This window comes from Anas platyrhynchos, chromosome 11, assembly GCF_047663525.1.
Source record: "Anas platyrhynchos isolate ZD024472 breed Pekin duck chromosome 11, IASCAAS_PekinDuck_T2T, whole genome shotgun sequence".
In the NCBI taxonomy this organism is placed as follows: Eukaryota; Metazoa; Chordata; class Aves; order Anseriformes; family Anatidae; genus Anas; species Anas platyrhynchos.
This window is the reverse complement of record NC_092597.1, coordinates 23,790,918-23,818,132: the sequence shown is the minus strand read 5'-3', so window position 1 is coordinate 23,818,132 and position 27,215 is coordinate 23,790,918. Positions and strand designations below refer to the sequence as shown.

General features: G+C 58.0%; 1 protein-coding gene across 3 annotated transcripts in view; it reads right to left on the bottom strand.

The window, feature by feature from the left end:
• The window catches only part of CORO2B (coronin 2B), a 29,045-nt gene extending 8,648 nt beyond the window's left edge, over positions 1-20,397 (bottom strand). Inside the window, exons 1-3 of one of the 3 annotated variants that reach the window (XM_072043584.1) lie at positions 20,264-20,347; positions 11,687-11,753; positions 4,645-4,845 (exon numbers count right to left, since the gene is read on the bottom strand). In XM_072043584.1, the coding sequence (XP_071899685.1) occupies positions 4,645-4,845; positions 11,687-11,737 (252 nt within the window). In that variant the 5' untranslated portion in view covers positions 11,738-11,753; positions 20,264-20,347. Of the gene's footprint in view, positions 1-4,644; positions 4,846-11,686; positions 11,754-20,263 lie in introns of all 3 variants that reach the window. The other 2 variants (XM_038184853.2, XM_072043585.1) reach the window with 2 other exon arrangements.
• Positions 20,398-27,215: the final 6,818 nt, after the last annotated feature.

Sequence of the window (27,215 nt, the reverse complement as noted above, 5' to 3'; positions counted from 1 at the left end):
CTCAAGAACCAAAAGAGAAGAAAATCACTCGGATTTGGCTGGCCTGGGGGAGGTCCCCGCTGATTTGGGCGCACACAGAGGTCACCGCAGGTGACTCGGTTTTCATTAGGAGCCAATTCCAACTGAACCAGCACAGGAAGGAGAGAAATTGGAGAAATCCTTGGCAGGGACCCAAAAAAGCCATGGCAAGCCATGCAATGCCAGCACCAGACATGGGGAGTTGTTTGAGCAAGGAGGGGGCAAGATCCTGGGCAGCTCAGCCAGGGGAGGAGGTGCACTGAGAGATGGCAAAAAATATATATATTTTGGGGAAAAACCCCAAAGGAAATTCCTATGTGCAGATGGAAGATGTTCCTGCCCGACAGGTGAATGAAGAGATGCCCCAAGCCTCTCCCCGCGTCCCTTCCGCCAGGATGCGTGTGGCCAGAGCCAGCAGAGGAGGAAGAGGAGGAGGAGGAGGAGAAAGAGGAGGAGAAGAGGAGAAGAAGGAGGAGGTTGCATGGAGAACATGCACACCACCACCTCCCACCACGCTCAGCAGGCACACGGCTGGAGAGCAGCACCCATGCCAATGCAGAGAGCTGTGAGAGAGCCTCCTCCAGCATCCTCCAGCCTTCTCCATCCTCCTCCAGCCTCCTCCATCCTCCTCCAGCCTCCTCCAGCATCCTCCAGCCTTCTCCAGCCTCCTCCAGCCTCCGCAGCCCCCAGACTCCAGTGGGCACTGCGCGAGGACCCCGTCTCCTTTACGCACAAGGCAACCGTGCGAGGCAGAGCAGGGAAAGCAACCCACATTGTTGCTTTGCCGGGATGGAGGCTGAAACAGCAGCCGCTCCCCTCTTGTGATATAAATACCCTGGTGGGCTAAAAACATCCGTCTCCTGCCCAGCCACACTGCGGCACATCTGTTATCCGAATTTTGGGTACCAGAAACTCCTCCAGCCACTCCAGAGCCAAACACCGGCCAGCAGAGCCAGGCGCACGGACAGCGCTTTGCTCCGACGAGGAGCCGCAGCCTGGCTGCAGAGGTATTTATCCGCACCATAAAAGCAGCAGCTGGGATCAAGCTTGTTAATTAAAAAGACAAAAGCCCGCGTAATGCTGCCGTTAAATGGGATTATGGACACTAAAAATAACCCCCCTGCCTGCTGGGAATGGAGAGCCCGGGACTTTTCTCTCCGCTTTAGCCGGCAGAGGGTGCAGGCAGTGCCCGCAGGGCTGCACCGAGCGCCTCCGGCGGGGCCCCCCCTCGCTGCCCCCGGTTTGTGGGGGGCACCTCAAGGCCAGATGGGGCTGCAGGGGGCCAGCACCCGGCCTGACCCCCCCCAACTGCTCCCCGGCACCCTCCTGGGACCTGCTGGGACGTCTGCGCCCCAGGGCAGAGCACGGCGAGGAGGTGACTTTATTCTGTAAGCCTCAGGGCTTTTTTTTAATTTATTATTATTATTTTTCCCTTCTCATCTCTTGGTTAAAAGGATTTGTCTCCCTCCATCCAAAATCAGGCACAGAAAAACCCACAGAAGCATCCCGGGGCGCTACGGGGCCAGGCACACTGCGCAGATTTGGGAACCCCCAGGTTTTGGGGCTGCCACACTGTCAGTCCCCACCACCAAGCTAAGTCAATTTGTGCCAGCCCTGGTTAACGAAGGGATGAGCACTAATTGCAGGCAGCTCCTTGCTGCAGGGTTCGGGCTTTGCTCTCCCCCGAGGACTTTGGGGACACGGCGGGGGTGTCCCCATGCCCACCCCATGGGCACAGCAGCTCAACCCCACATGAACCCAGCTCCACGAGCAGCTCGGGACGGGCACCAGCGGGTAAACAACGCCTCCTCCTCCTGCCTCTCCCCTTCCTCCCGGCACAGCCAGACGACATTGTCCAGCCCCGGACAATAAGCTGCTTTTTTTACCCCTGCAGAAGCAGAAATCTGCGGCGCCAGGAGCCAGGATTCTGCAGAGGCTGCCCCATATCCCCCCCCCCCCGCAGCATCTCCCAGCACGCTGCGTGCCCCCAGCCCTGCCCCGTTAATTTGGGGCTGCCCAAAGCCCCAGCCCCCCGACAGCTCCAGGTCCTGGGCAGCCGTGGTCCAGAAACCCAAAGATGCAAAGGCTCCGCTCTGTGACTTGCACAGCACAATTAAGCCCATTCTGTGCCAATCAATCAACCAATTAATAAAGCATTTACAACATGGACACAGCGCTTCTGTTTTTTCTAGGATATTTTAAAAAACGGGCCAAAACCTGGCTTTCCCACAACCCCACGGCTCCTCCTTGCTCAGCGCCTTTGCCCTCACATTCTCACTCCCAGGGTGCTGCAAAAGGGGGTTTCTTCACCCAAAACAGAGCCGGGTAGCCCCAGGTTCCTGCTCGGGGAATGTCCCAGGCCTCCTGCACGAGTTTTTTCTTCCCAAGGAGCCGGGTTTGGCTCCTGCTGAGCACCCGAAGGCAGGCTCACGGCTGAGGGCCCAGCGCCTCTGATGTGCCGAGGAACATATGGCCCGCCGTATGCAAATGCATTGTCACTCCCCGCACAAAGCAGAGGGGTTTTCTGGGGAAGATTTCTGGCGAGAACAGAGGGCAGAGATGTAGAAAAGGGAAAAAAAAAAAAGGGAAAAAAAAAAAAAAAAAAAAAGGAAAGATGGCAGCAAATCAAACCCTGAGCAGATCCGCGGTATCTAGGTTACCTTAATTACGTTCGGCTAAATATGGATGCCAATTAATTAGATGGCTGCCGATTTCCAAAGAAAATTAGTTTACTCTTAATGAGCTAATCAGTTCCTATTTAAAAAAAAAAATAAATAATGAAATGATTAGGTTGTGCCAAGGAGCGTGCAGCCACTTGACATGGAGAGCCAAGGTCTGCTCCGACGGTCCCATGCGAACAGGTTGCGAGCGGCACCGCGCTCCCTCTGCTCCCATCCTGCTGGGATTGCGCTCCGTTTGCCAGGAAAAAATGGTGATTTTCTGGCAATCCTGGGTTAACAGCTCAGGATCTGGGGCCTCAAACAAGCAGAGTGTGCATGGGCGCATTCAGCGCCTGGGGCTCGCTGCCTGCAACGCCGCAGCACGGGGCAGGGGGCAGAGATGCAGGCGGCAGCGCTCCGACGGCTGAGGGAAAGCTCCTTGTTTGCAGAATATTAATAAGAGTCAAGCTGTGCGCTGCAATTAAAACGCTGATTATAATTTCTTCCATCTGTAGCCGGTGCTACTCGAGAAATGAAATAAAAATGCAGAAGAGGCGCGGACTTTAGGTGGGGAGAAGCGGCCGCTCCCGACAGGGCGGCTTCTGCGGAGCCGGCTGAATTATTTCGGGGGGGTTAAAGCTGCATCAAGGAGAGATGCACAGATCCGTGCGGACACTCCTGCAAAGAGCTGAGGGAAGCTTTCATGGGGAAGTGAAAGCCCCATGCTGCAGGGGGAAGGAGGACGTGCTGCAAAGAGCACCAAAGTGTGCTGGGTGCCTGTGCGCAGTGCTCCGGGCAGCTTCAGCTGCAAACCGCCCCCCAGCACGGCACGGGACGTGGCTCCCAAGCATCAGCTGCTCGTGAGGGGCTGCAGCTTGGTGATGAAGTCCTAAAAATAAATCCTGCTGGGGGTGGCACTGCTGCAGCGCACGGAGCAAACGCCCTGCTAGAAAGGCTTCGGGGACGGCGATGTCCCCGGGGCCAGGCGTTCCCTCACCGCAGGACAGAGAGCTGATGGAAATGAAAGAGATGGATCGGGTGTGGTTTTGTTCCTCCTTATCTTCCCCTCGTTGGCTCTCTCCATATCACTGGGACGTCACAAGTGGCATTTCTGGAGCTGCTGTGGATGAGTCAGAGCTGAGACCTGGGCAGCCGCAGGCTGTGCCGAGCTGTGCCGAGCTGAGCTGAGCTGTGCCAAGCTGTGCCAGCTGAGGATGCGGAGCTCATCTGGACCATGGGCGGCACAGCCTGGCTTTAAAGGGGCTGGAATGGTGATTTTGCAATGGAAAATTTGGGTGCAGAGCTGTGCAGCACCACATCTGATGGCTGAGCCTACAGGGCCCAGCTCATTTATAGGACAGGGACCTGCGAGGTGCTGGGCAGGATGGGGGTTCCTGGGGACCCCTGACTTTTTGGAAGCCGTGCTGCTGAAACACAGGGATGGAAAACCTGCAGGGCTTCTGCTGCTGTCAGTCTGCAGGCATGTGCTCGTGGAGAGGCCAAAAAGAGGAGAAGCCTTTCAGAACCAGAAAGGATGGGATAGGATGGGATACCGATAGGATAGGGTAGGGTAGGAAATGGAAATGGGTAATGGATAGGGTGGGATGGGATGGGATGGGATGGGATGGGATGGGGTGGGATGGGATGGGATGGGATGGGGATTAGGATGGGATGGGATGGGATGGGATGGGATGGGATGGGATGGGATGGGATGGGGATGGGATGGGGATGGGATGGGATGGGATGGGGATGGGATGGGATAGAACAGAACATTTCCATTTGGAAAATTTGTTGCCCTCCAAAGATGATGGAGTCCAAACCTTGCATTTTCTTCCTAAAGAATAAACCCAGCTCCCCCAGGTCATCTTCCCAGCACGAGGACACCACAATAAGGGAGAGCAGAGGGGGCCACACCGCCCCGCAGTAGGGCTCCTGGGGCGCTCCGAGCGGGGTCCGTGCCACTCACCTGCTCGAGCGGGATGACGAGGAAGGAGCCACCACCGGCGCTCTCGGTGACGATGGCGAGGAAGCGGGCGTTGACGGCGCAGAAGTGGTTGTCGTGCACGTTCTTGGTGATGGGGATGCCGTCAAAGCAGTGCTCCCGGCTCGCCACCTTCCCGTAGACGTTGCGGAACTTGGAGCTGCGGTACTGCGGGCGCCATGACATCTGCGGGGCAAACAGCGCGCTCAGCATCCCCCTCGCCCACCACCAGCACGTCCCCCCAGGGGATTTTCCAACCCAAATCTGTTCAGGACAGCACCAACTGCAGGATGGCTCCTGCCCGAGGGAGCGTGGCAGGGCAGATCTGCAAGCACACCACCCCCAAAAAGGCACCAGAGGTGTCCCCGGTGCAAGAGGCAACCCCCAGAAGGCATCGAGAGCCTCGGCGCTGTTGCAAAATTGAAGCTGATGGCCCTTTCAGCGTGCACTGCCCAGCACCGCTACTTCATGCGCATATGACAAAGGAATTAAGGCTTTTAATGCGATGACTTGGAAATGGATTAGTCTGAGCCGCATGAAAGCATGCACCGGTGCAGAATAAGAGCACTCCGACAGGGAGCGGGCAGCAGCTCGTGGCAGCTCTGCGCCCAGCTGGCCCGGCTCCTTTTGCACAGGTCTCCCCTTGTGGCCGGGCACTGCTCACGGGGGCTGCACCAGCCCCTCCTGCTTCCCCCCAGCAAGCCGAGCCCTCCGTGCATGCACAGAGATGAGGGCACTGTTGCTTGTACTGCCTGCTTTGCGTTTTCATCATTTTTTTTGGTCTTTTTTATTTTTTTTTTAACAGTCCTTACGGTAGCGTTCGTGTTCCAGATAAACCTATAAAGACTTAATGCACGTTGAGCGTGCAGAAGAGCAGAAACGTCCGAGCCACCTCAGAGCAACACAAGCACTCAGCTCCGTCCAAACCCTGCTAATTGCCTGCTGGAGGGCTCGGCGCAGCTCCTGAGAGCAGCTCTCAGCAAGTTGCACCACCAGGGAAGCATCCCCGCAGGCTGCTCTGATGCCCAGGAACCCAGCGACTCCTCCAAACCCAAGGGCACAGGCACAAGGTCTGAGCATCTCCCCAGGAGGAAAGAGGACTGCAAATGGTGCCATTTCCACCCCTGACTCCTACGAGCAGCTTAAATCCTTGAGGATTTAACCCGAAAGGAGAGCAGACAGACGGTTTTTTGCATGGAAACAATTCTGCTCTGAAAAATGCAGACTCACATCCAACAAAGCGCTGCGAGCCTTTGCCAAACCTACCCGCGCGGTCAGAGCGAGGCAGGGCAAGAAAAAGCCCCGACCACATCCCAGGCTGCTCCTTTCAAGAGTCTCACTGCTTTTTGCATTTTCCCTTTGCTGAGCAGATCGCTTTTTATTACGAAATTAACTTATTTACCAAGTTAAAAAAGCACAAAAATATCTTTTCGTATTTTTTAAGCTCTCGCTTTGCTCCCCTGCCCCTGGGTGAAGCTTTGCTGCCATTCCTGCTGCCCGTGCCGCTCTGCTCCATACCTATTGTAAGAAAAAGCCCCACATTTACCAGGAGGGACATTTTCTCCACATTTCCACACTAAATTCAGGTGACTCGCAGTGTGTCCCCACGCAGGGGGGTGCCCCATGCGGAAAAAGGGGCTCCCGATATTCCGTGCGTTCAGAAACGGAGCCTGATCAGCCTCTGCCCAACGAAGCATCACGGCTCCAAACGAAGCATCACGGCTCCAAACGAAGCATCAAAGCAAACGAGCCCCGAGGAGCCTGCAGAAATCCTTCACCCCCTAGCACAGGGCCCTGCAGGCGAGCTGTGGATGCGCCCCCCAGGCCGCCCGCCCGCCCCGTGCTGCTCTGGGGATTGCAGCAGCTCTCCATTTCTCTCCTCCCTTTGTTCTTTCACCAAAAGCTGGGCAAGCCTCCATCCCACCCCCGCCGCAGCCAGCGGAAGGAAGCAATAGGCTGGAGTGTGGGTTTGGCTGGAGAGCTCCCCCAGTTTCTTTCCTTTGCCCTCCGGGAGTGTTTCCTGCAAACAGGGGCCAGCAGCCCCGGGGCCGCAGGCAGCACGGAAACGCCAGCAGAATCTCGGGAAACGTCTGGGGGCTGCCCAGAGCCCCCCAATTTCCTGCAGATTTATTGTTCTGGCAGCCGGCAAGGCTTTCCCGGGGTAGGAATAGCTCCTGGTGCCACGGGGGAGATCCCGAGGTCCCCCCGCCGCTGATTTGGGGACGTGGATGGATGGCAGGGAGCACCCAGGGGAAGCCGCCTTGGTGCGTGGAGGTGCTCCTGGCACTGGTGGGATCTGACTTTGGGGGGTCCCTGAACCCCTTCCCCAGGGAGCACACGGCCATGCAAGGGGATTTTCATGCAGAAATAAATGGGCAAGGTCTTCTGGCTGAGCAAAAAGAGCTGGTTCCCATCGCGCCGTCCCGTTTGGGTGTTTTTGTGAGCGATGCATCAGTTCTGGACGGGTGAAAACGCCGAGCCTTCACGCAGCCACCTGCTTTGTTCTCCCGTTTCATTCCATTATTTATTCCTCCGTTCGTTCCTCCCCAGGACACGCGTTCAGACCTCCTCTGTGAGGCCCCTGTCTGCAGGTCGGTGCATTTTGGGGGTGCAGAGGCAAAGCCCACCGAGGCCTTTTGGTCACACACCTCCTGCTGTGGGCACGGCTGCTGAGAGTTTGCAAGAGGGGAAGTCAAAATTTGTGATTTCACCAGAAACACCATTTTACTACGGAAAACGGCTGCAAACACGTCCAGGGCTGTGCAATCCAGCCGGGGAGGAAAGCAGCCCCTGCCCCGAAGGAATTCAGCTCGCTGGAGACAAAAGGGAGAGGAAATGCTGGAAAAACCTCGCAGGCACGCTGCTGTCCCACGCCGCAGCCCCCGGCCCCTCTGTCCTCTGCTTCCTTTGGGGGCTTTGCTCAGGATCGTGCCTGGGGGGAGCGAAGCACCTCGTGTCCCCTGGGGCGTGTGGATAACACGGACACGCTGGCATCAGTGTAGTGAGCCCTCCTTGTGCCAGGGGATGGGGAAATTCCCCCCAAACTGAGATGGAGACACGGTGTTTGCTGCCTTCCCCCTGAATTTAAGCCCTTGCTTGATCTCATTTCAGGCAGCCGACGGGAGCGCTGCTGCCGGCTGCTCTCCAGGCGACGGAGGATGCCGGGAACCAGAAAAGCCCTGCTAAATTTAGCTCCCACGTGCAGCAAGCCCCGGCCATCCACCTGCACGCTCACTGTAAGCCGCAGGCAGCCCCAGAGCCCCCGGTCGGCTCCTGCTCAGCCCTGGCCACAAGCGAGCAGCTCCCGTCACCGCGCGGCGCCGAGCGAGGGGCAGCACCAGCCACCCTACGAGGCATAATTTTTATGAAACTTGCACTCTGAGCACTTCTCTACGTTCTGCTGATGCTAATGGCATTTTGTTTTTCCATCACCTCCTGGCTCGGAGACGTTAAAATACAAAACTATTGATTTATTGGAGCCGTTTCCATCCATCCATCCCCCAGACTCAGGCTGATGCGCCGGCGCTTCCAGTGCTTGCTGCAGCCCCGCGTTGTTCTTGGACTCGGGTTCTTCCTGTAATTGCAAAACTCCTCCCTTGTTTTGGGTCGAGCAGCGCTTACAAGAAAAACGAGAATGCCATAAAGCACTTTGAAGCACGGCAATAAAATAAATCACGTCCCCAACCGCGGCGTTCAGCATCAACACTGCACCCCACGGAACCTGCGGCGGCACAGAAACTCTCCTCTCTGCCCCAGCGTTTTGGGGATGGTTGCAACGTTTTTCTTCTTTAAGTGCTTGAGGGGAAGAGCGTGTCCCCAAATCCCTCACTGGAAGGGGGAAACCTATTTCCCAGCAAGAGATATAGCAGAAAATAGGCGTGCTGGGGAGCTCCGGGCAGCGACACGGAGCTGTTTCAGACTCAGGGCACGGCATCCACAGCACGGGGCGTTTGCGCCAGCCCAGCTCAGTTTTTTCCCTGCAGCCACAGAGCTGCAATGAGGGCAGCCTCCATCCCAGCGCTGCCTCCTTGGGGGAAGCTGCCCAGGCCAAGCTGGAGCTGATTTGGGGAGGTTTTTGCTCGCGGTGCCCAGCAAAGAGGCGGCTCCTCGCTGTGCCAAGGGAAACTGTTCCGCACATCCTTCCTCCAGCAAAAAGGATGTCACTGGAGATGCCTTGAGAAGAAAACCAGAGGAGAGCTGGCTTGTTTCAGGGCGTGTGTCACTGCATCGCTTTTGTGCTGTTCTTCAAAAGCAGAGAAAAAGCAGAGGGTGAGGAAAGACACCCAGGGCGACACTGCGGGCAGGGAGCCCCATGTTCACAGCCACGGGGGAAGCCTACAACATTCCCTGGCACCTCTGCAGGCTCCCCTGAATTCCTCACCCTGACACTGCCCCACAGCAGCAGCAGCGACGTGCAGCAGATGAATGGGAGCATGAAATGTAGGTCGGTTAGCGAGAGATTTTCCATACGGGGCGGTGCTGGATGAAGGCACAGGACACCGGGGAGCTGTCGGTGGCTGCAGCCCCTGCCAGCACGCGGCTCTGGTGAAGGACAGGCAGCTTTTCCTCTCGGACAGCATCGTCTGCTCCTCATACTGAGTGTTTAAAGAGCTGCCCTGCCTCTCCCCACATCTATCCCAGGGGTGGTATCACATACAGCAGGGCTGGCAGGGGAGCAAGGGACGGCTGCAGCTGCCCGGGTGGTGAGGGGCGCAGGGGGTCCCCGGGGCACAAAGCCTAAAGAAATGCTGTGGCTGCAGGGGGGCGAATGCCAGGGTTGGAAACGGGTATTTCTTCGGGTGCTGGTCCCAGGCCCTCCTCCAGTTTGATGGAAGAGAGAGGCTTCAGAAGCAGTTGCATTGAAAAGAAAAAAAAAAAAAAAGGAAAAAAAGGAAAAAAGAAAAACCAACACACAAAGAGCTATTTTTTTCCCCCCTATTTTCCAGGCTTTTCTCTAGGATGAAAAGCCATTCTGGAGGTGATGTGCCAGGGGTGCCCCCCTCCAGCCCCACGTCAGCTGGCAGAGCGGATCCAAGCCGTGGGCGCCGCGCAAAACCCCTCGGTCACCCTGGGAACGGCCACTGCGGCTGGCGGGGGGAAAAGGAAACGAGCAGCAAAGCCCAGCCCCTGCTTGGCCGCCTCTCTGATCTCCTGGCAGCTCCAGCCTTTGCCTACCAGCAGCGGCAGGACACAGCCCTTGTCTCAATCTGTTTATTTTTAAATGCATCTTTTCAAGCATCGGGAGTCTTGGCAACAGCAGGCGGGGAGGAGAGCTTGCGCAAAAGAGCCCCTGACGCGGCACTAGGCAGCCACCCAGCAAAGGGTGCTGTAATCCCTTAAAAATCTCCGCGTCCTTTATATAGGACTGCCTAATCGGCCTCCGTGCTTTCACGAGCTTTCAGGGAAATCAAGTTCTGCTTTCACCTGCAGGGAGAGGGGGCTGCCCCCCTCCCCGATCCCCAAGCCCCTGCCCTCTGGTTGCTGCGGGTGGGAAGGGGTCGGGGGGCTCGGAGCAGCCACGAGGGTTGGTGCGATGGCACGCAGCGTGCCCGTGCACTCAGAGAGGTTTCAGAAGGGAGAGGGCTGCTTTCAGCTCCCGAGAAAAAACCTTTTCAGTCCCCAAGAAAACCGTGGCATGAAGGAATTGTGCTGGGAAAAGGAAAGCCTGGCAACCGCCTTGTGCCGAGGGTATCCGGGGCTTTCACCAGGGGCTTTGTGGTGCTCCAGGAGACTTTGCTTTTCCAAAAGCTCAATAATCCCACTTTCCGTGCCTCCTTCCAGTGCTCCCGTGTCCCCGCTGTGATCCCCAGGGGAAAGGGAGCAACCTGGGGCTTGCCTTAAACCCAGCTACCGGGGAGAGCTCCGGCAGGAGAGGGCTCCCCGGGGGCTGCTTTTCCCCCCTGCGCTCCCCGGCAGCGCGGACCCGCTGCCCGCACGTCCCTGGCAGCCACAGGGCAGGGTTGTTTTCCATCAGGAAGGTCGGCGGAGCTGGGGTTTGACATTTGGAGCATCGATCGGCCGCTGCAGCAATGAAGTGTTACCAGGCAAGAAAAGAGTTGCTTGCTGGCAGCTCGCAGCCGAGGAGATGGCTTCATTTCCAGGCAGCACGCAGCCGCCGTGTCCCCGTCCCCTGCCCGGGGAGATGGAGAGAAAAAATAGCAAAACTGCTCATCGGGGCTTGATTTGGAGGGGAAAGACCCCGTGTCAGCACCCAGGCACATCAGCACGTGCCTTTGGGACACAGCCATCATCCCCCTAGACCCTGTGGGTTGGGCACGACCCTGCCCAGGTCCCAAGAACAATAAAACAGTGGTGGCAAATGGAAAAATAAAAAATAAAAAAATGGTATTTTTATCCTTTGGGAAGGGGGAAATGCAGAAGCAGGAGGAGCCTGGGCAGGATGAGGATCAGGGCAGGGCAGGCACGGGCCCAGGCTCCCTCTGGACCCAGAGGATGGGACCTGCTGGGCGCACGAGCAGTGTGAAGGCAAAGCATACAGGTGGGATCTGCAGTGCTGGAATCCGCTCCCTAAGGAAAAGCTGGAAATTAAGCAGCACTATTTCGATAAGATCCCCAAAATTAGTCATCAAACGCTGCTTGTTCCATGCACATGAGCTTAGAGCCAAACAAACGCCGGGTTTAATCCCCTCGGTGCTCCCCACGCCGCTCAGTTCAACCTTGAGAGCAGCTTTTGTTCCCGTTAATGGCTTTCATGCTAACGAGGCTCAGCCAGATTTAAGGTTGAGGCACATCCCTGCTCCTCGCTGCGGTAACGCCTCCGCCACCGAGGGCAGCACGGGTCCAGGGGGCTGCCCCACCACGGCCCCAAATCCAAGCTTGGGATCACCACGCTTAAACCGAGGCACATCTGCAGCCCCAGCCTGGTGTAAAATCAGCCGTGCTGAGCGCTGCCGAGCCTCGGGTGTGAATTAACTGATTTCTCTCTTTTGTGCCGAGGGCCCAGGGCTCGCTTTGGCCTCGCTGCGTCCGTCACAGCCTTCTCCAAATGCCCCGCGGGGACACTCACCAGGCTGCCGTGCTTGCTTCCCAGCACGCTAGACTTGTGGAGGTCTCTCATTGACTCGACAAGAGCTCTGTGCAGAGAGGGAAAGCAAAAAAATTCAATTCACCGTCCCAGGGGGGCGCAGACAAGCAAACACACAAACCCTGCCCGCCCCTATGGGGCAGAGCTGGGGGGGCTTTGAGTGTCCCAGACGCCCCCCAGCTGCTCACCCATGGGCAAAGCCACCCTGCACGGGGCTCCAACACGTGGCAGGATCTGGCCCCTTTGCCCCAGGGGGATGCTCTCAGGCAATTTGTGCCCAGCACCGGTGCTGTGCTGACCCCCCCGGGGCCGGCAGCCCCCCACCACCTTTGGGGAGAAGCGCACGGTGCCGCCTACGCTCCCCTGGAGCACAAAGCGATGCCAGCACAAGGAGCTGCCACGTGCACGTAGGTAGGTGCGCTCCCTGACTCACAGCCCGTCAAGGTGCTCATTAATCTGCCCAAAAACCCCGCTACACAGCCAGCTGCTCGTGCCCCCGGAGCACTGCCAGCCCCGAGCCCTGCACTAGGGTTTCCCCTTAATGGGGAAAAAATGCAAAAGGGGGATTGTTTTGGGGTGCATGCAAAAATCGGGTGCAGCAGGCACCAGAAAAGGCAGGTCTCACCAAGGGAAAAGCTGGTTAGCAAGCTGCCACGAAGCAAATCCCTAAAATTGCACAATTTTAAAGGTCCTGGTCTTAGGATCTGGGCTGGGAGCGCTCAGCACAAGAAGCACTTGGCCTTTGGGAAGGCCAGCATGGGGTGGTGGCCACAGCTCGCCCCTCGGAGCAGCCCCCAGCAGCAGGATCCCACTGAGCCCCCACCAGGCCATTATTTGTGTCCCTAATTAGCAATAAATGTTCAAGGAAAGAGCCTCCTCCCTGGGAAAAAGCTGTCCCAGGTCCCATTTTCCCTGTCCCCCCCCACACAGAGTCCACGGAGCAGGGGACAGCCCGACAACCCATTTGTGACACTTTGGAGACCCCAAATCCCGCAGGAGCCAGCACGGCTCCTTGTTTCCTCCTCATGGACACATCTGGCTGCCAGCACGAGCACCTGGAGCAGCTGGGGGGGGGGGGATTTTGCTCCACGTCCAGCCTCAGGAAACACCTGGGGGCTCCGAGAAACACCGGGATCAATGCACCGAGCAGCGCATTAAAAATAAATAAATTAAAACGGGGTTTGATGCTGAACTTGCAGAGTTTTGCATTCGCTGTAGCCAAAGATGAGGTTCTGGATGGAATCGGCTTGCAAAACACGAGTGCCAGCGCGGACGTGGCCTGGCTGCCCCCTTCCCAAGCGGGTTGGCACCGCGGGCACCGAGTCCCCATGCGCATCAGCGTCCCCCTGCACAGCCCCACACCCATCAGCAGCCCCACGTCCCATTTCTAGGTGCTGCGGCGATACCCCTACAGGCAGAGGGGAGGCTGGGGAGGCCCATCGGAGAAATATTCAGGATTTATCCCATGAACGGGGTCTAAACAAAGGACAAAAGGCAGAGGACCATTCCCGGGGCGGTATCTGCCAGCTGAGGTTTTGTTTCCAGTCTGGAAGGAAGTGCCTGGCTTTTCCCCTGAGTTCAAATTGTCAAAGGTTTCTCCTTCCCAGAGCCCGCTGGCTGTGGGGGAAGAGCCCCTCTGCCCCCCATACTGGGGGACACAACCCCAGGCGAGGCTGGACCCCCGGCCAACAAGACAAAGGGACAGTCCGCGGGACGGGGTCAGTCCCAGAGCATCCTGGTGGCAACGGGGCTGCAAAGCTCGGGTCCCCCCCCACATCCCAAACCACAAAAAGCTCGGTGCCGGGGCTCATGGCAGCAGCTGCAGCTGCTTCCCTATCAGCAGGGGCCCCGTTTGGGGCTGTTTTTCCCCCAGGAAGCTTTCTGGGGGAGGCAAAACAAACCTCCCGGGCCCACGTGCTGAGAAGAAATGCAAGGCTCACGCCGGCCGATAAATCACGTAAACAAGCCCGCTTTTCCTCCCACTCCGTTTCCCAACTCCTTCCCACCCTGCGAAGCCAGCGGAAATATTTTGATGGAGAACAAAGGGCCTGGGAGGGGGGCTGGGGGGGGGCTGAGCTCCCAGGCCAGCACCTCTGGGCCCCCGGAGCTGCCCCGGGTCAGGCGCGCCGAGCATGGGATTTCGCCCTCCTTCTGCAGAGCTTGCAGCTTCTTGGAGCAGCGTTTCCTTCGGGCAAGGATCCTGCACGCTCGTTCTCAGCTCGAGAGGATTTTAAGAAACTTGGAGGGTCTGAAATCTCCTTTTCATGTGTTTCGATGAGCGGGTAACGAAGCTGATTTCACACCGGTGTCAGCAAACCCTGCCACACATCCCCAAGGAGACCGAGGCAGGGACTCGGTCACAACAGGATTTAGGAAGAGTTAAGTGGGGTTACCCATGTGCCAAGAGAAAGCCTCGGATGGGAGGATGCCATAAATCCAACCCTGCTAAATTCACCAGATTTTTGTTATAAAGAGCTGAAGAACCACACGCAGGGGTATGAAACACCAGGAAGGTGGGAGAAGGGCGGCTGCTGCGCCCTGCGGGGTCTGGGAAGATGCTGAGGGACCGGGGTGGATAAAGGACCACAGGAAGCACTGACATTTCTATTTAGGTGGCATCCTGACAAAATCCTCGCTAAGTCCCAGCTTTGTATGGGAAACGAACCACAGAAACTCATTCATGAAGGGAAACGATGGTTTTCTAAGGCAGGATGATGCGGTGGCGAGCAGGTCGGGCACGTCGCTGCCCCGTGGTGTTTCCTCAGGACACCAAAGGGTTCCCCACGCAGCCCCCCGGCTCCCCTCATGTCCCCAGGTATTTGTGCCGTGGTCCTGGGCAGCTTGTAAGGCTGGAAGAGTTTGTTGGGAGGTTGTCCCAGCGAGGGGCCAAAAGTTTTCCAGCAAAGGATTAAAAAAGAAGAAGAAGAGAAGAAAAAAAAAAGAAGAAGAAAAAAAAAAAAGAAGAAAAAACGAAAAAAAAAAAAAAAGAAAGGAAAACAAACGCTATCTTCTAAATATTTCAGGCCTCAGAAATTTCCTGGCCGGCTGGGAAGTGCCGGGGCAGGGACGTGGGAGGCACCAAGGCCGTGTCCCGCGGCCCCCCCGCTGCCAGCCCGTGCCGAGGGCGAGCGCGCTGCTCACAGACCCGGCCTTGTGCACGGCTCCGGGGGGGGGAACCAGGCATGGGAGCCACACGGAGCCTCCTTGTTCGGGCAGGAGCAAGCCCTCAGCAGGGTCTTTTTAACAAAATCGAGCTGTTTCCATCCTCAATGCCCCCCCCCTGCCCGGGGCCTGGCTCGGCGTGGGCACAGCGCTGCCGTCCCCGTCCCCAGCAGGGACAAGAGCCACAGCAGAGCGGGTTGAAGGGGTTTCCATAGGGCCCAACAGCTCCACCGAGGGATCAGGACAGTGGGATGTCAGGGGAAAACCCCCATGTGCAAAGGGGGAAAGCCACATCCTCGTGGCTGTGGCTGGGAGCACCCTACAAGGGGCTCGTGTCCCGGGGATGAGCCCGTCCCCATCCTCCAGCGGGGTCCCTGCCCTGCTCATCACCTGTGCTCCACAGTAATACCCAAATCCGAGCTCAGACCTGTAGGTTTTTGCCCTATTTCCCCATTTTTAGCAGTACAAGTGGTGCTGGAGCCACTCCACCCTCTGCCCGAGGTTTTGCTGCTCGAGGCCCTGCGGAGCGAGCCCGAGCGGCTGCGCTCACAGCTCGGTGAGGAACAAAGGAGAGAAAGATTTCTGGGAGCCGAGCTCCGCGCTGGTTCCCTTCCAGACGGCGAAAGATTCGATTCCCAGATTTGTGGGGGACTCTAGCAGCTGGCCCCGTCACGTAGGTTTTTGCCTGCTGCCAGCTTTCGGTAATGACACACTGACTTGGGAGATAGGAATCCGGGATCCGAGTCCTTCGAGCTCGCCGCTAGCCGGATAATGAATTGAACTATTCATCATTTGATAAAATTTCCATGAAAAGGAGAAGGGGGGGGGCGGGGGTGACCCCGCGGCGCATTCTGCATGGTATGGGTTACAGCGAGCCAGCCTGCTGGCCGCAGCCGGGCAGTCCTAAAGCTCCCGATTAATGCTGCATTGAAGCACAATTAAAACTCATTAAAAAGCCGCGGGGGCCAGATAAGTTGCCTTTGATGAGCGTAATGCTTCTGGAAACGGGGAGCTTCCATTTTTAGACTCAAAGCGGGCCGTTATTGCTTGCTCCCCACCCCCAGAAATCCCAGCAAAGCCGAAGATTAGCGAACATTGTTTGAGGGCTCCTTATTATTTGTGCTTTAGTAGCAGTCCCGGACCCACAGCCCTCTTCTGCTCCCTCCCCAGCTGTTCCCTCCTTCCAGCCGTGGCCCCAGGCACCGTTATGGGATCTCCGCCACCCACATGTTACAGAACAGCCCCTCCACGGATCCCAGCACCGTGCCTGCCCCTATTTCCGAGCAAAACCTGGGCAGCACAAAGCCACGAGGGTTTTCCAGCCGTCACATCGCTGAATCTCAACTAAAAATATTCTCCAGCCCTGATTCCGGGACAGCAAGAGGCAGAGAGCTCTGCCCCGAAAGCCAGTAGCGAAACCCCATGCAATGACAAATCCCATTAATCTGCCTGCTGTGTATGTTGGTTAGCCTGCACCCACTCCCTTTAACATGAGGCTTATTAAATATGATTTGGTGCTGATCTCCAAGCACCATCACCCACAGCACACCCAGCACTGCCCTAAATTTGGGTTTCGTGGCCATCCAGAGAAGACATCCCCAGCCAGTTCTCCAGAAACCAAGTCAAGCTGTGCTGCCCAAAGCCAATTTTCCACAAAGCCATTTTGCCCGATATCACGACCCCGGTGCCTTCAATCAAGCTTTGTATCGATCGAACCAGCAATCAGCTTTTCCACGGGCTCAGCACTTGCCCCAGACACTAAACCTGCCCTCGGTGCCCCAGCAGAGGACGGGGCCACCAGGGCCAGCACCTCCGTGGTGCAGTAGCCACAGCCTCCCACGGGCCCTGGGGTAATAATCACGGCTCGACCACGTCGCTTCTTTACCATCTCTGACCACGACAGGCCATGGATGCAATTTCCTCCCTGCGTTTTTGGCTTCATCGACTCAGTGAACTAAGAGGATGAGCCGTTATCCAAGCGGCGTAGCTTGATGACTAATACCAATTAATAGATAATAAACCAGGGGAGCCCATCGGATAATTCCGCCTAATGCATGCCCCAGGACCTCCCGAACCGCCTCCTTGCTAAACCCTGCCCTTTAGAAAAGCCTCCAGTCATTTTAAAACTAGATTTCCCGATTTAAGACTCCCTTGGGCCCCCGTTAATTTGTGTTCATGGTTAATTATTCTTTGGGAACAGCCCCTGGCGATGGGCAGAGCTGGAAGCACCACACCAGCCCCAGTCATGCAGGGCGCAAAATTGTTCACCCAGCCCCAGCAAAGCCCAGCAAAGCTCCACTTGCTGCAGAACCCATGCCCAGCAGACAGCATTTTGCTGCTCCCACAGCTAACTCCTCGCTTGTTTTTACACGAATTTTGCCCCTTAATGAACATGGGGGTCAGTGTCGTGCATCCCTGCTTGCAGCTTTACCAAGCGAGCACGCAGCTGCGGGCAAAATACCAGGCAAGTCTGGCAAAATCTGCTCCCCAAGTGTTCCTCCCCTTCGGTTTTGTGCCAGGGGGGTCCCAGCAGCCTGGTGAGCGCCTTTGTCCCTCGCACCCGGCGGAGCACAGCCGTGTCCCGAGGGCACAGCAGGTCCCTGAAGTGGAGACAGATGTCGGGCTGGAGGAGAGGCGCTCTCCGTGTTTGTTTGGCTTTGTGGCACGGGCCCTGCTCTCCGTACGGAGTGGGTTTGGCCTGCTTGCACGCAACAGATCCCAAACCTGAGCCCCAGGCCCCCCTAATAAGCCAGCTGAGCTGCAGCAGGGATGAATTTGCCCCAGCTCCTAGAGCAAATCTCAGCTGAAGGCCATCGCTTTGCTGGATCTGACTGCAGGGCCTGGAGAAAGCGGAGCTGGTGCCGGGGCGCACAGCACGGCACAGAGCACGATGCAGGAACCCAGTGGTGCACAGGAGGCCTCGCAGCGTTCGGGCACATCCCCGAGGAGGAGTGGGCTCCTTTCGCCTTGCAATCTGCCCTTCTCCATCCTATTTATAACCTGCCTCAACTCTCCTGGGTAGGAAACTCCCACGGCAGAGCGAGGCCTGGGGATGCGCCGCGCTCGCTCGCATTCCTCGCCGTGGGAGGGGAGGGGGCGGCTCAGGATGCGAAGGAAACCAGCTCGCTTCGCATCCTGACAGCGCTTCTCAGCCCCCTCCTCGCCTTCCCCCGGCCCCCCCCAATGCTCCAAGAAAAGCTTTTTGTGTCCCCACGCCTCGGGCGTGCGCTCAGCTGGCTCTACCTGGCGCTGGGCACCTGGGCCTGCCTATCCTATCGGTTTTCCTCGTGATGGGAATTGCTCAGGAATGTTTGCCAAGGTTATAAAACCTTTCCCACCGCCACTGTTTGCTGCAGCTGCTGGGAAGTGGCCCCAGCGTGGGAGTTGTTGTAGGGACACGGCGTGGGACTGTCCTCACCGTGCCCCTGGGTGGCTGTGGGGAGCCCTGAGGCTCTCCTCCCATGGGGTCAGGCACAATTCCCAGTTCCCAAATGCTCCAGAGCCATCCCCCAGAGCACCTTGGCTGCCAGCTCCCTGCAAACAGCCAAAACCACACCGAAAAGGCATCTCCTGTCCCACAGGTGCCCGTGCTGCTTTATTCCCCGTCCATTTCTGCGCACCAGCCTCGTGCCCAGGGGTGTGCCATGGGCTCAGGACACTTTTGTCACTGCAGAGCTGGGGCCTGGGTCCCAACCCGCTCCTTCAGGACCCTGCTCATAGCCTCCAAAGACAGTCCACATCGCAGGGAATAAAACCCACGGGGTGTGTTAGGGCTTTACAGGGATTTGGTAGAAGTGTACTTGGCGCACCCAGTACATCCCAGCACACCTCTGCTCCCTGAAAATCACGGCAGCTTCCCTCCCCGTACTCCTGAACACGCTCTCCTCACAGCCTGGCCTTTTCTCAACGTAGCTCTGAATAAATCTGTTTACACTCAGGAGAAAAAAAAAATAAAAAAATAAAAAAATCACAACCGTTAACGAGCGCTCCGAATGAACCAGCCTGGCTCGGAGCCGTGACACTTCCACTCCAGCAGCCTCGCAGCTCTTTTAACCCCAGCGACCTTTTTGGGCCAGCCCATCAATCCCCTTCTCAGCACCCAGAAGGGCTGGGAGTGGTTTTTTTTTTTTTATCCCCAAGAGCTGCTGGGTTTGTCCGGCCTCGGGGACCTCGGGGCAGCGCCGCAAAGAGCCAACACCAGACGCAAGCACCGGTGACCGCCCTGCGAGAGCGCAGCAGGCAAAAATGCAAGTTTTTTGCTACGGAACGAGAAGCAGGGCAGAAATTCCTCTTTTTTTCACCTGGGCACGCACCAGCACCAACCCTGGGGGTGATTCAGGCTCCTCGGAAGGGAGCCGTGATGTCCTGGGCACCCTGGTGCCAACGCGGGTGTCCCCAGCGTGTCCCCTCCTGGCACGGGGGGGTGACAGGCACCAAGTGGGGCTCAGCTGCTGCTCCCCCCCGGGAGGCCCAAAATTACCCGTGCCCGGCCCCTTGGGCCACACCAGAGCCCCAAACAGGGCTGTGGACCCCGGGGGCTCCTCGCTCGGGGCACCCCCTTGGAGCCTGGGAGCCCCCAGCCTCATCGCACGGCCACCTCCTGCCAGGGGGGCTCGGGCCATGAGGGTCCAGTTTGGACCAGTCCGCTCCCCACTGGGCCAGCTGCCCCCCCCCAGCTGCTGCCCCCACAGCCCCTGCAATGCCAGGGGATGCTCTGTGCCCCCCCAGTAGTGCCTCTGGATGCTCTGTGCCCCCCCAGCAATGCCCAATATGTCCTGTGCCCCCCAGCACCACCACCCCCCAGCACTCTGAGCCTGCACCGGGCCGGGGGGGGGGACACCAGGGGACACTTGGTGCTCCCCAGCACCGTGAGCAGGGCCAGAACTGGGGGGCAGCCCCCGAACACCCCATCCCTTCCCTTCAGCAGGGCTTGTGGGGTGGGGGGGGCAGCCCCCAGGCTGCTGCAGGGGCAATTTGAGGACCGGGACCCCCCCCACCTCACCCCCAGGGCTGGGATGCCCCGATGGGGGGGCTCTCCCCTATCTCCCCCATCCCCTTCCAACACGGATCCCCCCCCCCATCCCCATCCCCATCCCCTCCCTGCCCCCCCCTCCGCTCCCACAGCCACCTGTAGGGCTCCGAGCGTTATGGGGTGCCCACAACCCCCCCCATAATCCCCCCCCCCATCCTACGGGCGTTGCTCCAAGGGTTAAAAATGCAGCAGAGCCGCCGGGGGCCGAGCTCCGGGAGCCCCCCCGATGCACCCCCGGTACCCGGTGCCGGCACCTGGCGGCCGGAGGGGCGTGGGAACGGGCTCAGCATCCCCCCGGGGTGGGGTTGGGGGGGGGTTGTGTAAGGATGGGGGGGGGACACACACATACACACACAGCTCCTTACCTCGGTGACAGTCATGCAGGGCGAGCGGGCTGTGGATGGTGGTGGGGGGGGGGGGGGGGGGGAGGGGACCAAAAGAAAAAAAAAAAAAAAAAAGGGAAAAAAAAAAAAAAAACAAACAGGAAGGTGGCGGATTTCTTTTTTTTTTTTTTTTTTTTCTCCTTTTTTTTTTTTTTTTTTCCCTTTTTTCCCCCGCCCCGAGCCGCCGCTGCTGTCTCCCCGCGGAGCTCGGCTGCAGGCAGCGGCCGGGGCCAGCCCCCGCCCCCGGGCTGACGGCGCTGGCAGCGGGGGGGGGGCCACGGGGAGGGATGTGGGGAGGGGGGGGGAAGAGAGAGCAAACGAGGAGGGGAAGGCCCCCGGGGGTTAACTCCTTGACAGCCAAACTTCCCCTTGATTTTTATTTTTTTTTTTGGGGGGGGGGGGTGAGCACCTGCTACGCCCCCCCCCCATCCCTGCACCCACCCCCCCCCAGAGCATCCCCCCGAGGGATCCCCGAGGGATGGGGGGGGGCAGGTTGTGCCCCCCCTGTCCCCCAGGTGCTGTCTGTGGGGTTTGCACCTTGCTGCCCCCCCCAAAAAAAAAATGTGTGCCAGGGTGAAGCAGCCCCAATCTTTGGGTTTCTCCCCAAAGAAGGGCACTGTGGGGAATCCCACGCACTGAGGCTGCTTTGGAGGCTCAGGGAATTTAGGGGGGGGGGTCCTACAGCATCCCTGACCTCGGGTGCAAAACCTGCCCGGTTTTTGAGCTGCATTGCTGAGGTTTGGTGAGACCCCAAAAACCAGGGGGTGCCTGCACATGCCTCAAACCAAAGAAATCCTGACCCCGAGTCACTGCCAGACCCTATGGGCAGCCCCAGAGCTCCCAATCCTATTTCCTAGCTGAAGGGCACTCAGATGCACAGGGCGATTTGGGATGGGGGTGTCCCCTAAATCCCACGGGGCTGGGTGCCCGGGACCCCCACGGGCTGGGGACAAACGGCTGTGGAGAGGCCACAAATGCAGGAAGAAATTTGGGTAGTTTGACCCCATTTCTTCTTCCCAGCACGGAGCAAAGCGACCTGGCCGTGCTGCCCAAAAACCAGGCCCTGCACCCCCTTACACCCCCTTGCACCCCCTTGCTAACACGGGGTTTGCCCCAGCAGCATTTGGTCACATTTCTAAGGTTCCCCACCGCTGGAGAGGAGAGGCAATATTCAGAAAAAAGTAGCATTTTAGCCATTTTAGCTCATCGCCTCCCGGCGAGCTGGGAATGAAAGCAGCAGGCAGGGAATTACCCAGGCAGCAGCTTGGACATTGCACCCACTTATTTTGTTGTCGCCGAATTCAAAGCACTCGAGCCCCAAAGCGAACGCGTTTCCAGGTCCCCTTACACAGAAGGACCCCGCCAATAAACAAAGGATTTCCTTTTCGTAAGGAGATTACACAGCCAAGAGTCTGATGGAAGATTATCGAGTCCCATTCTTGTGCCGAGCTCCCCCATAAGATGCCAGTGGATCTGATAACGGGCGAGCACCAAAAAAACAACTTTTTGGTCTTCTTCTGAAAAGCAGCTCTGTGTGGGGAGATAAAACCGTGTGCTGGGAACCGTGGGGAAGGTTAATGCAGCTAACGTGGAGCTCAGGATGTTGGCCAGCAGAACGAGCCACCTCTAATTCCCCAGCCACCTAGCATTGACCTCTCCCAACAAAAAAACCATTTTTCCCCCAAATGGAGACCCAAGCGGGAGGCTCGGCGCAGATGGAGGAGGCTTAAAAGCGAGCAGCACCTGGGAATTGACACCAGGGCCAAACGGGGAGGGGACAGGAAAGAGGATCCTGCAAAGCCCTGGGGATGCTGTGGGGAAACTCGCTGCTGGCCCAAAAACTTCCAAAATCCACCACTTGGAGAGCGGCCCCGTGCCTGCTGTGGAAGCAGCAGCGCCTCTCGCGCTCAGCTGGAGCTGCTGGGATTAATTAGCACCAATTAGCTGATGGAAGCAACCCATGAGCCGGGACAGCTGATAAAGGTAGGGCAAGAGGGAAGGGTGCATGGCCTGGGGGTTATGAGTTAGGGTCACATCCTGCAGCCCTTTGGGCACCAATTTTGGGGTCTCTGCGTGATTCCCAGCAGGAATGGCATCGATGGGTGTGTGGAGCACTGCTGACAGCAAATGGGCCTTGGGCTTTGCCCCCCAGGCCAGGAAAATAGCAGCTCCAAGCCCAAATTATCAGGCTTTTGGCAGGCTGGAAGGGATTTGATTATATTTTGGACTAAAATCTAGGTGGTAATAGGCTGCATGGGCTTTTTTTTTTTTTTTTTCACGGTGCTTGCTCCCCTCCCACACCACGCGTGGGTGCTGCAGGCAATCCTGGCACAGCCCCCGGGGCCAGGGGGTGCTCAATGCCTGCAGAATTAACACCTCCTGCTGGCGTGGTGTGGGTCCCCTCCTGGCCTCCTCTGGGGAGCCCACAGAAAAAAAAAATTGAGGCCCTGTGCTGCGTGCAAGGCTTGTGGAAATGTGTCTAGGAGGGTCTGGGATGGGCACCAGGGTGGCACCAGGGTGGCACAGGGGTGGGAAGGGGGGGTTCTTGTGCACCAGGGGTCCCTGGGGACGTTTTGGGAAGGGGACACATCCCTCAGGGTGAGCCAAGTCTCCAGGCATTGCCCTAGCAAAGCAAGCCCACCCTGAGCAGACGGGTGCTCAGGGCTCTGAGCTGGGCTAATTAAACAAAAGATTTTTGGAAATCAGGCTGGGAGGGGGTGTGTGTGTGCGTGTGCCCCCCCCTCCCGTCTCGCTGCATCTGGCACCCAAGCGCGGAGCTCTGCTGCGTTTCCGCCCTTCCTGCCGCGCCGCTCATCCCACCCCTTTATTTATCCGTGCCTTCAAGTCCCTGCCGCTGCCGAGCGGCGGAAAGGAGATGCTGCCTGGCTGGATGCGAGCGATTAAAGCGAGAACGGGGAAAGCTGGAGCCTGCCTGGCTGGCTGCACGGCGTGGGCATGGCGGTGGTGCGAGGAGTACGGCCCCCGGTGCCCGCGGCCAAGCCGCTCACATCCATGCCCAGCGCAATGCATCACCTTGCTCAAGGGAAGCTCCGGAGAGAAATATTGCTGAGCCCATCCCGAATCGTAAGTCTGCAGACTCCACCAGCCCGTTACTCAATACTTGGCAAGCCTGAGCTGGGCTCAGCTCCGGGGCGAGCTCCAAGGCTGACCCAGTTACCCCAGGGACGAGTTTGGCTCTTCGTTTGATGAAACCCATGTAAAGACACAACTCCTTTGCACGGATCTGTGCTCGCGGATGTCTGAGGCTAACGGGGAGGCAGCACCAAATTCCTGTGTCCCCAGAGAGCCCCGATCATGAGAAAATTCATGAATGGCACGGGGTGAGTTTCTTGCTGCCAGCCCATGATGGCTTTGATGCGGTGCCACCAGCCAGGTCCCCGTCCCTGTGCCGGGTGTGCCGAGCTGCAGGGAAGCAAATCCTCGACTTCCCAGGTCCGTGCTGGGTCTCAGCAGCACCAATCCCCTTTAAACAAGGAAAGTCTGCTCCTCCATCAGTGATTCTTCAGGAAAAATCCTAATTGTTGGTTCCTTGCCCTGCTGGAAACGAAGCGCAGCGCCCAGCGATGCTCCCACCACCAGCCTGGTGGGGTGGCCAAAAACCGAGCGCATTTTTCGTGCTGGCCAAAATTGCATTGAAATAAACACAGCGTCGATACCACATGCAGCCTGTGCGTGGCAAATTATCCCGGATTATCCCCAGAGTTAGCACAGCTGTGAGTGATATGGAGGTTAATGTTTGGGTTTCATACCAGATAATTTATGGCGAGGTCCGGGGACGGGCTTTTATCTGCTTTGATGAGAGTTCATCCGGAATAACAGTACTGGGTAGAACCTGGTGCTTGGATCGCACTGCAAGCCCAGGCCCTTGTGCCTGAAAGCAAGATGTTTGTTCTTGCTAACAGTGTTTTTAACTGGAAACATCTCCCCACTGCTGCCTCTCGCTGCTCTTCTCCGCTGCAGGCATCTGGTTCGGATTAGGACTGGATCAGGTCCCGCTCTGCTCAAGGAACGAGGAGGGGAACTTGGAGCTCGTTCTGCTCCTCGCGAATACGAACTGAACGCGGCGCCCAAACGCAGGCAAAACGAGGGGAATCCAAGAGATGTCGCAGCTCCTCCCGGTGGAAGACCCCTTCCAGCAGCACCCAAGGTGGGTGGTGGGAGCTCGTCAACCTCGGAGCAGCCCCAAATTGCAGAAAACCACCGGGACCGGCAGCAGCGATCCTTGGCAAGGGGATGCTGCAGGCGAGGTGCAGGTTTGGGGGTTCCCTGCTCTCCCCCGGGACGCTCCCAACCCGCACCCCTGGCTCCCACCACCTCCTCACCCCACAAAGCTCATGGCAAGGTGCTGCCCCCCAAAGGGGCAGGGTCCAGGAGCAGCCCCACAGCCCCCTCCTCACCCACCTCTGCGGCTGCTTGGGGACGGAGCCTCGGGGAAATGCTGCTCCCAAGAGAAGCCAAGGGAGAGGGAGCCTCGAACAGCTCCGGCAGCTTCTTGTGGCTTGTTGTTTACATAGCGCCTGCTCCCAGCCGGCTCTTGCCATAGCTGCTAATTTGATAGCATGTGATGAATGGGAAAGGCTGTGCAAGAAGCAGGGAAAACCGCCACCGCCTCACGGGCTGGAGCGCAACGAGAGGGCGCAAAGAAATGCGTGGATTTGGGGGAGATGAGGCACTTGCTGCAAGTGAAGACCTGAAGTCCTTGAGCCCCAGCGGAGCAATTCACTCACACCAGCGCTCCTGAACGTGGCAGAAATAGGGACCTGCTTGGGGTTTGTGTCCTGCCTCAGGTCGCTGCCTGGACATGGGTCCGAAGTGGCCCCAGCTCTCTGCAGGACAGCCATGGGGTGCGTTACCCGCAGGGCAGCCGCTGTGCTTTTGGTTTTCCACACTGCCCAAAGATGAGTGCAGGTGTTTGGGTGCCATTTGCAGCAGGCAAAGCGCGCTGAGCTCAGCTGCATCAGGTCCCGATTAGCAGAGAAAACTTGTCCTGTTGGCGGTGACTTTTGACAAATATCTTACAGGGAGAGATTTCTCCAGCACTGCAAGCTGGTCTCCACCTTGGGACCTTTTTCACCCTGTCCCTGTGGTCACAAGAGGTCCCCACCCGCATTCCCTGGTTTGGCAGAGCCACCGGTTTTCATGAGCACCCATGGGTGGCCCTGGTGGTGGCTCCTCACCGTCTCCAGGTGCCACGTGGAGCATCCCCTGCTCTCAGGCACTCCTTCCCCTGCATCTCAGCTCACCCCTGGCTGCTGTGAGCTGTGGGCTCTGGGTTAAGCGGGGGGGAAACCCCCCTGAGGTCGGCGTTTTTGGGAGGAGGCTGGGCTCTGCCTGCTGAACTGGGGCTTTGTGGCTGGCGGCACACAAGGACCTCACCATTCTTTCCCCAAAGCAGCCCTCTGACAGCGCTCGCTCTCTTTTTGATGCGCTGGGCGTGTTGTGGGTTTTGTGGCTCGTGTCCCAACAAGGCAACACGCTGTGTTCCCGCTGACCTCCCCGACACGCCGCCCGGGGATGGATTTACGGCTCCTCCCGTGCACAATCGCTCTTGCTGCCGGCAGCTCTGCTCACAGACAAAGGACGAGGCAGCGGCCCCCCTGCGCCACCCGCCCTCGCCGTGCTTTGGGGAGCTTTGCTGTCCTTTGGAAAGGAGAGGGCTGCTGGGCGTTTGGTGGGAAGAGCTTTTCTGGTTCGGAAAACCCAACGCGTGTAATGCGGAGAGCTGGAATCGGATCTCACCTCTGGGTGCCTGTCAGTGGGTGCTGGATCCCGAGCCTGGGAGAGATGCTGCTGCCCTGGGAGGTGTGAAGGCAGAGCCCTTCTCCTCCTAGAAAATCCTGCCTGAGATGTATCAATGCCCCTCCTGCTCCTGTGCTCTCCTGCTGGAGTTGTTCTTGGCCACCAGCTGGGATGGATGGGCTCCCCGGGAGCACAGGCAAATGAGTAAATGAATAACGAGTGGGAAAACCCAAAGCATTTAAAAAGATTCTTTGGGAACCAGCTTCTCCCCAGCCTGCCTGAGGTGGGCAGCCCTCCTTGCACTGGTGGCTGTGCTTGGTGGTACCCCCAGTATTTTCCTTCCATTTCTTCTCTCTGCCTCTAGCGCTCACAGCTGAAACACAGGAGAAAAGGGGGAAAACATCAGGTTAAAACCATACCCCAAGCTCCAGCCCCAGCCTCTCAGCTCTTACAGGAGCTGTGCCCTGCCCAGCACCATTTGGGTGACGTGGGACCCATGAGCTGTGGATGCATCCCAAAAATTTCTCAGGGTCTTAATGCTGTCTGGGAAGAACACGCAGAAGTGCCAGGCAGGTGCAAGGTGAAGTCTCCCAGCGGGACACAGGCTGAGTCCCCCGAGCTCATTTTCTGCCCCTCATCAGCCTCATCCCCCTGGCTGAGCTGTGTTGGCTCAGACAGCCGCATGCCTGAGGGTGATTTATATTTAAGCAGAGGCCAGATTCAAGGCTGCGCTGAGCCGCATCCCCTGCTGGGGAGAGGCACGGGTTGGATTTGGAAACATGGAGGATCCAGTGGCAGATCGGAAAGTGGCAGGACTCGGGAGCTCTCCCTGCAGGGAGGAGGATGTGGAAATAGGACTCCATTTTAAGCAGAGAGCCCTGGCAGGAGTCCTGGGCTGTGGGAAGCCAGCCCGGGCAATTTAAGAAGGGTTTTCCATAGCTCGTGTCTGTTGTTTGGTGAGCGCGTTTGGCACTCGCATCCAACGCGCATTTTAAAGGGAAACACGAAACGCCTGGCCCACTTGCTCTTTTTCCCCTTGCAGCACGAGCAGCCCCAAACCCCCCGGGCTCGGGGGCAGCAGGGAGTGGTGGCACCATTGACAATTGTCCACCACGTCCCTGCCAGCCCCTGGGGTGGGCGAAACGGCCAGGCCCCCTCCATCGCTCCTGCTGGT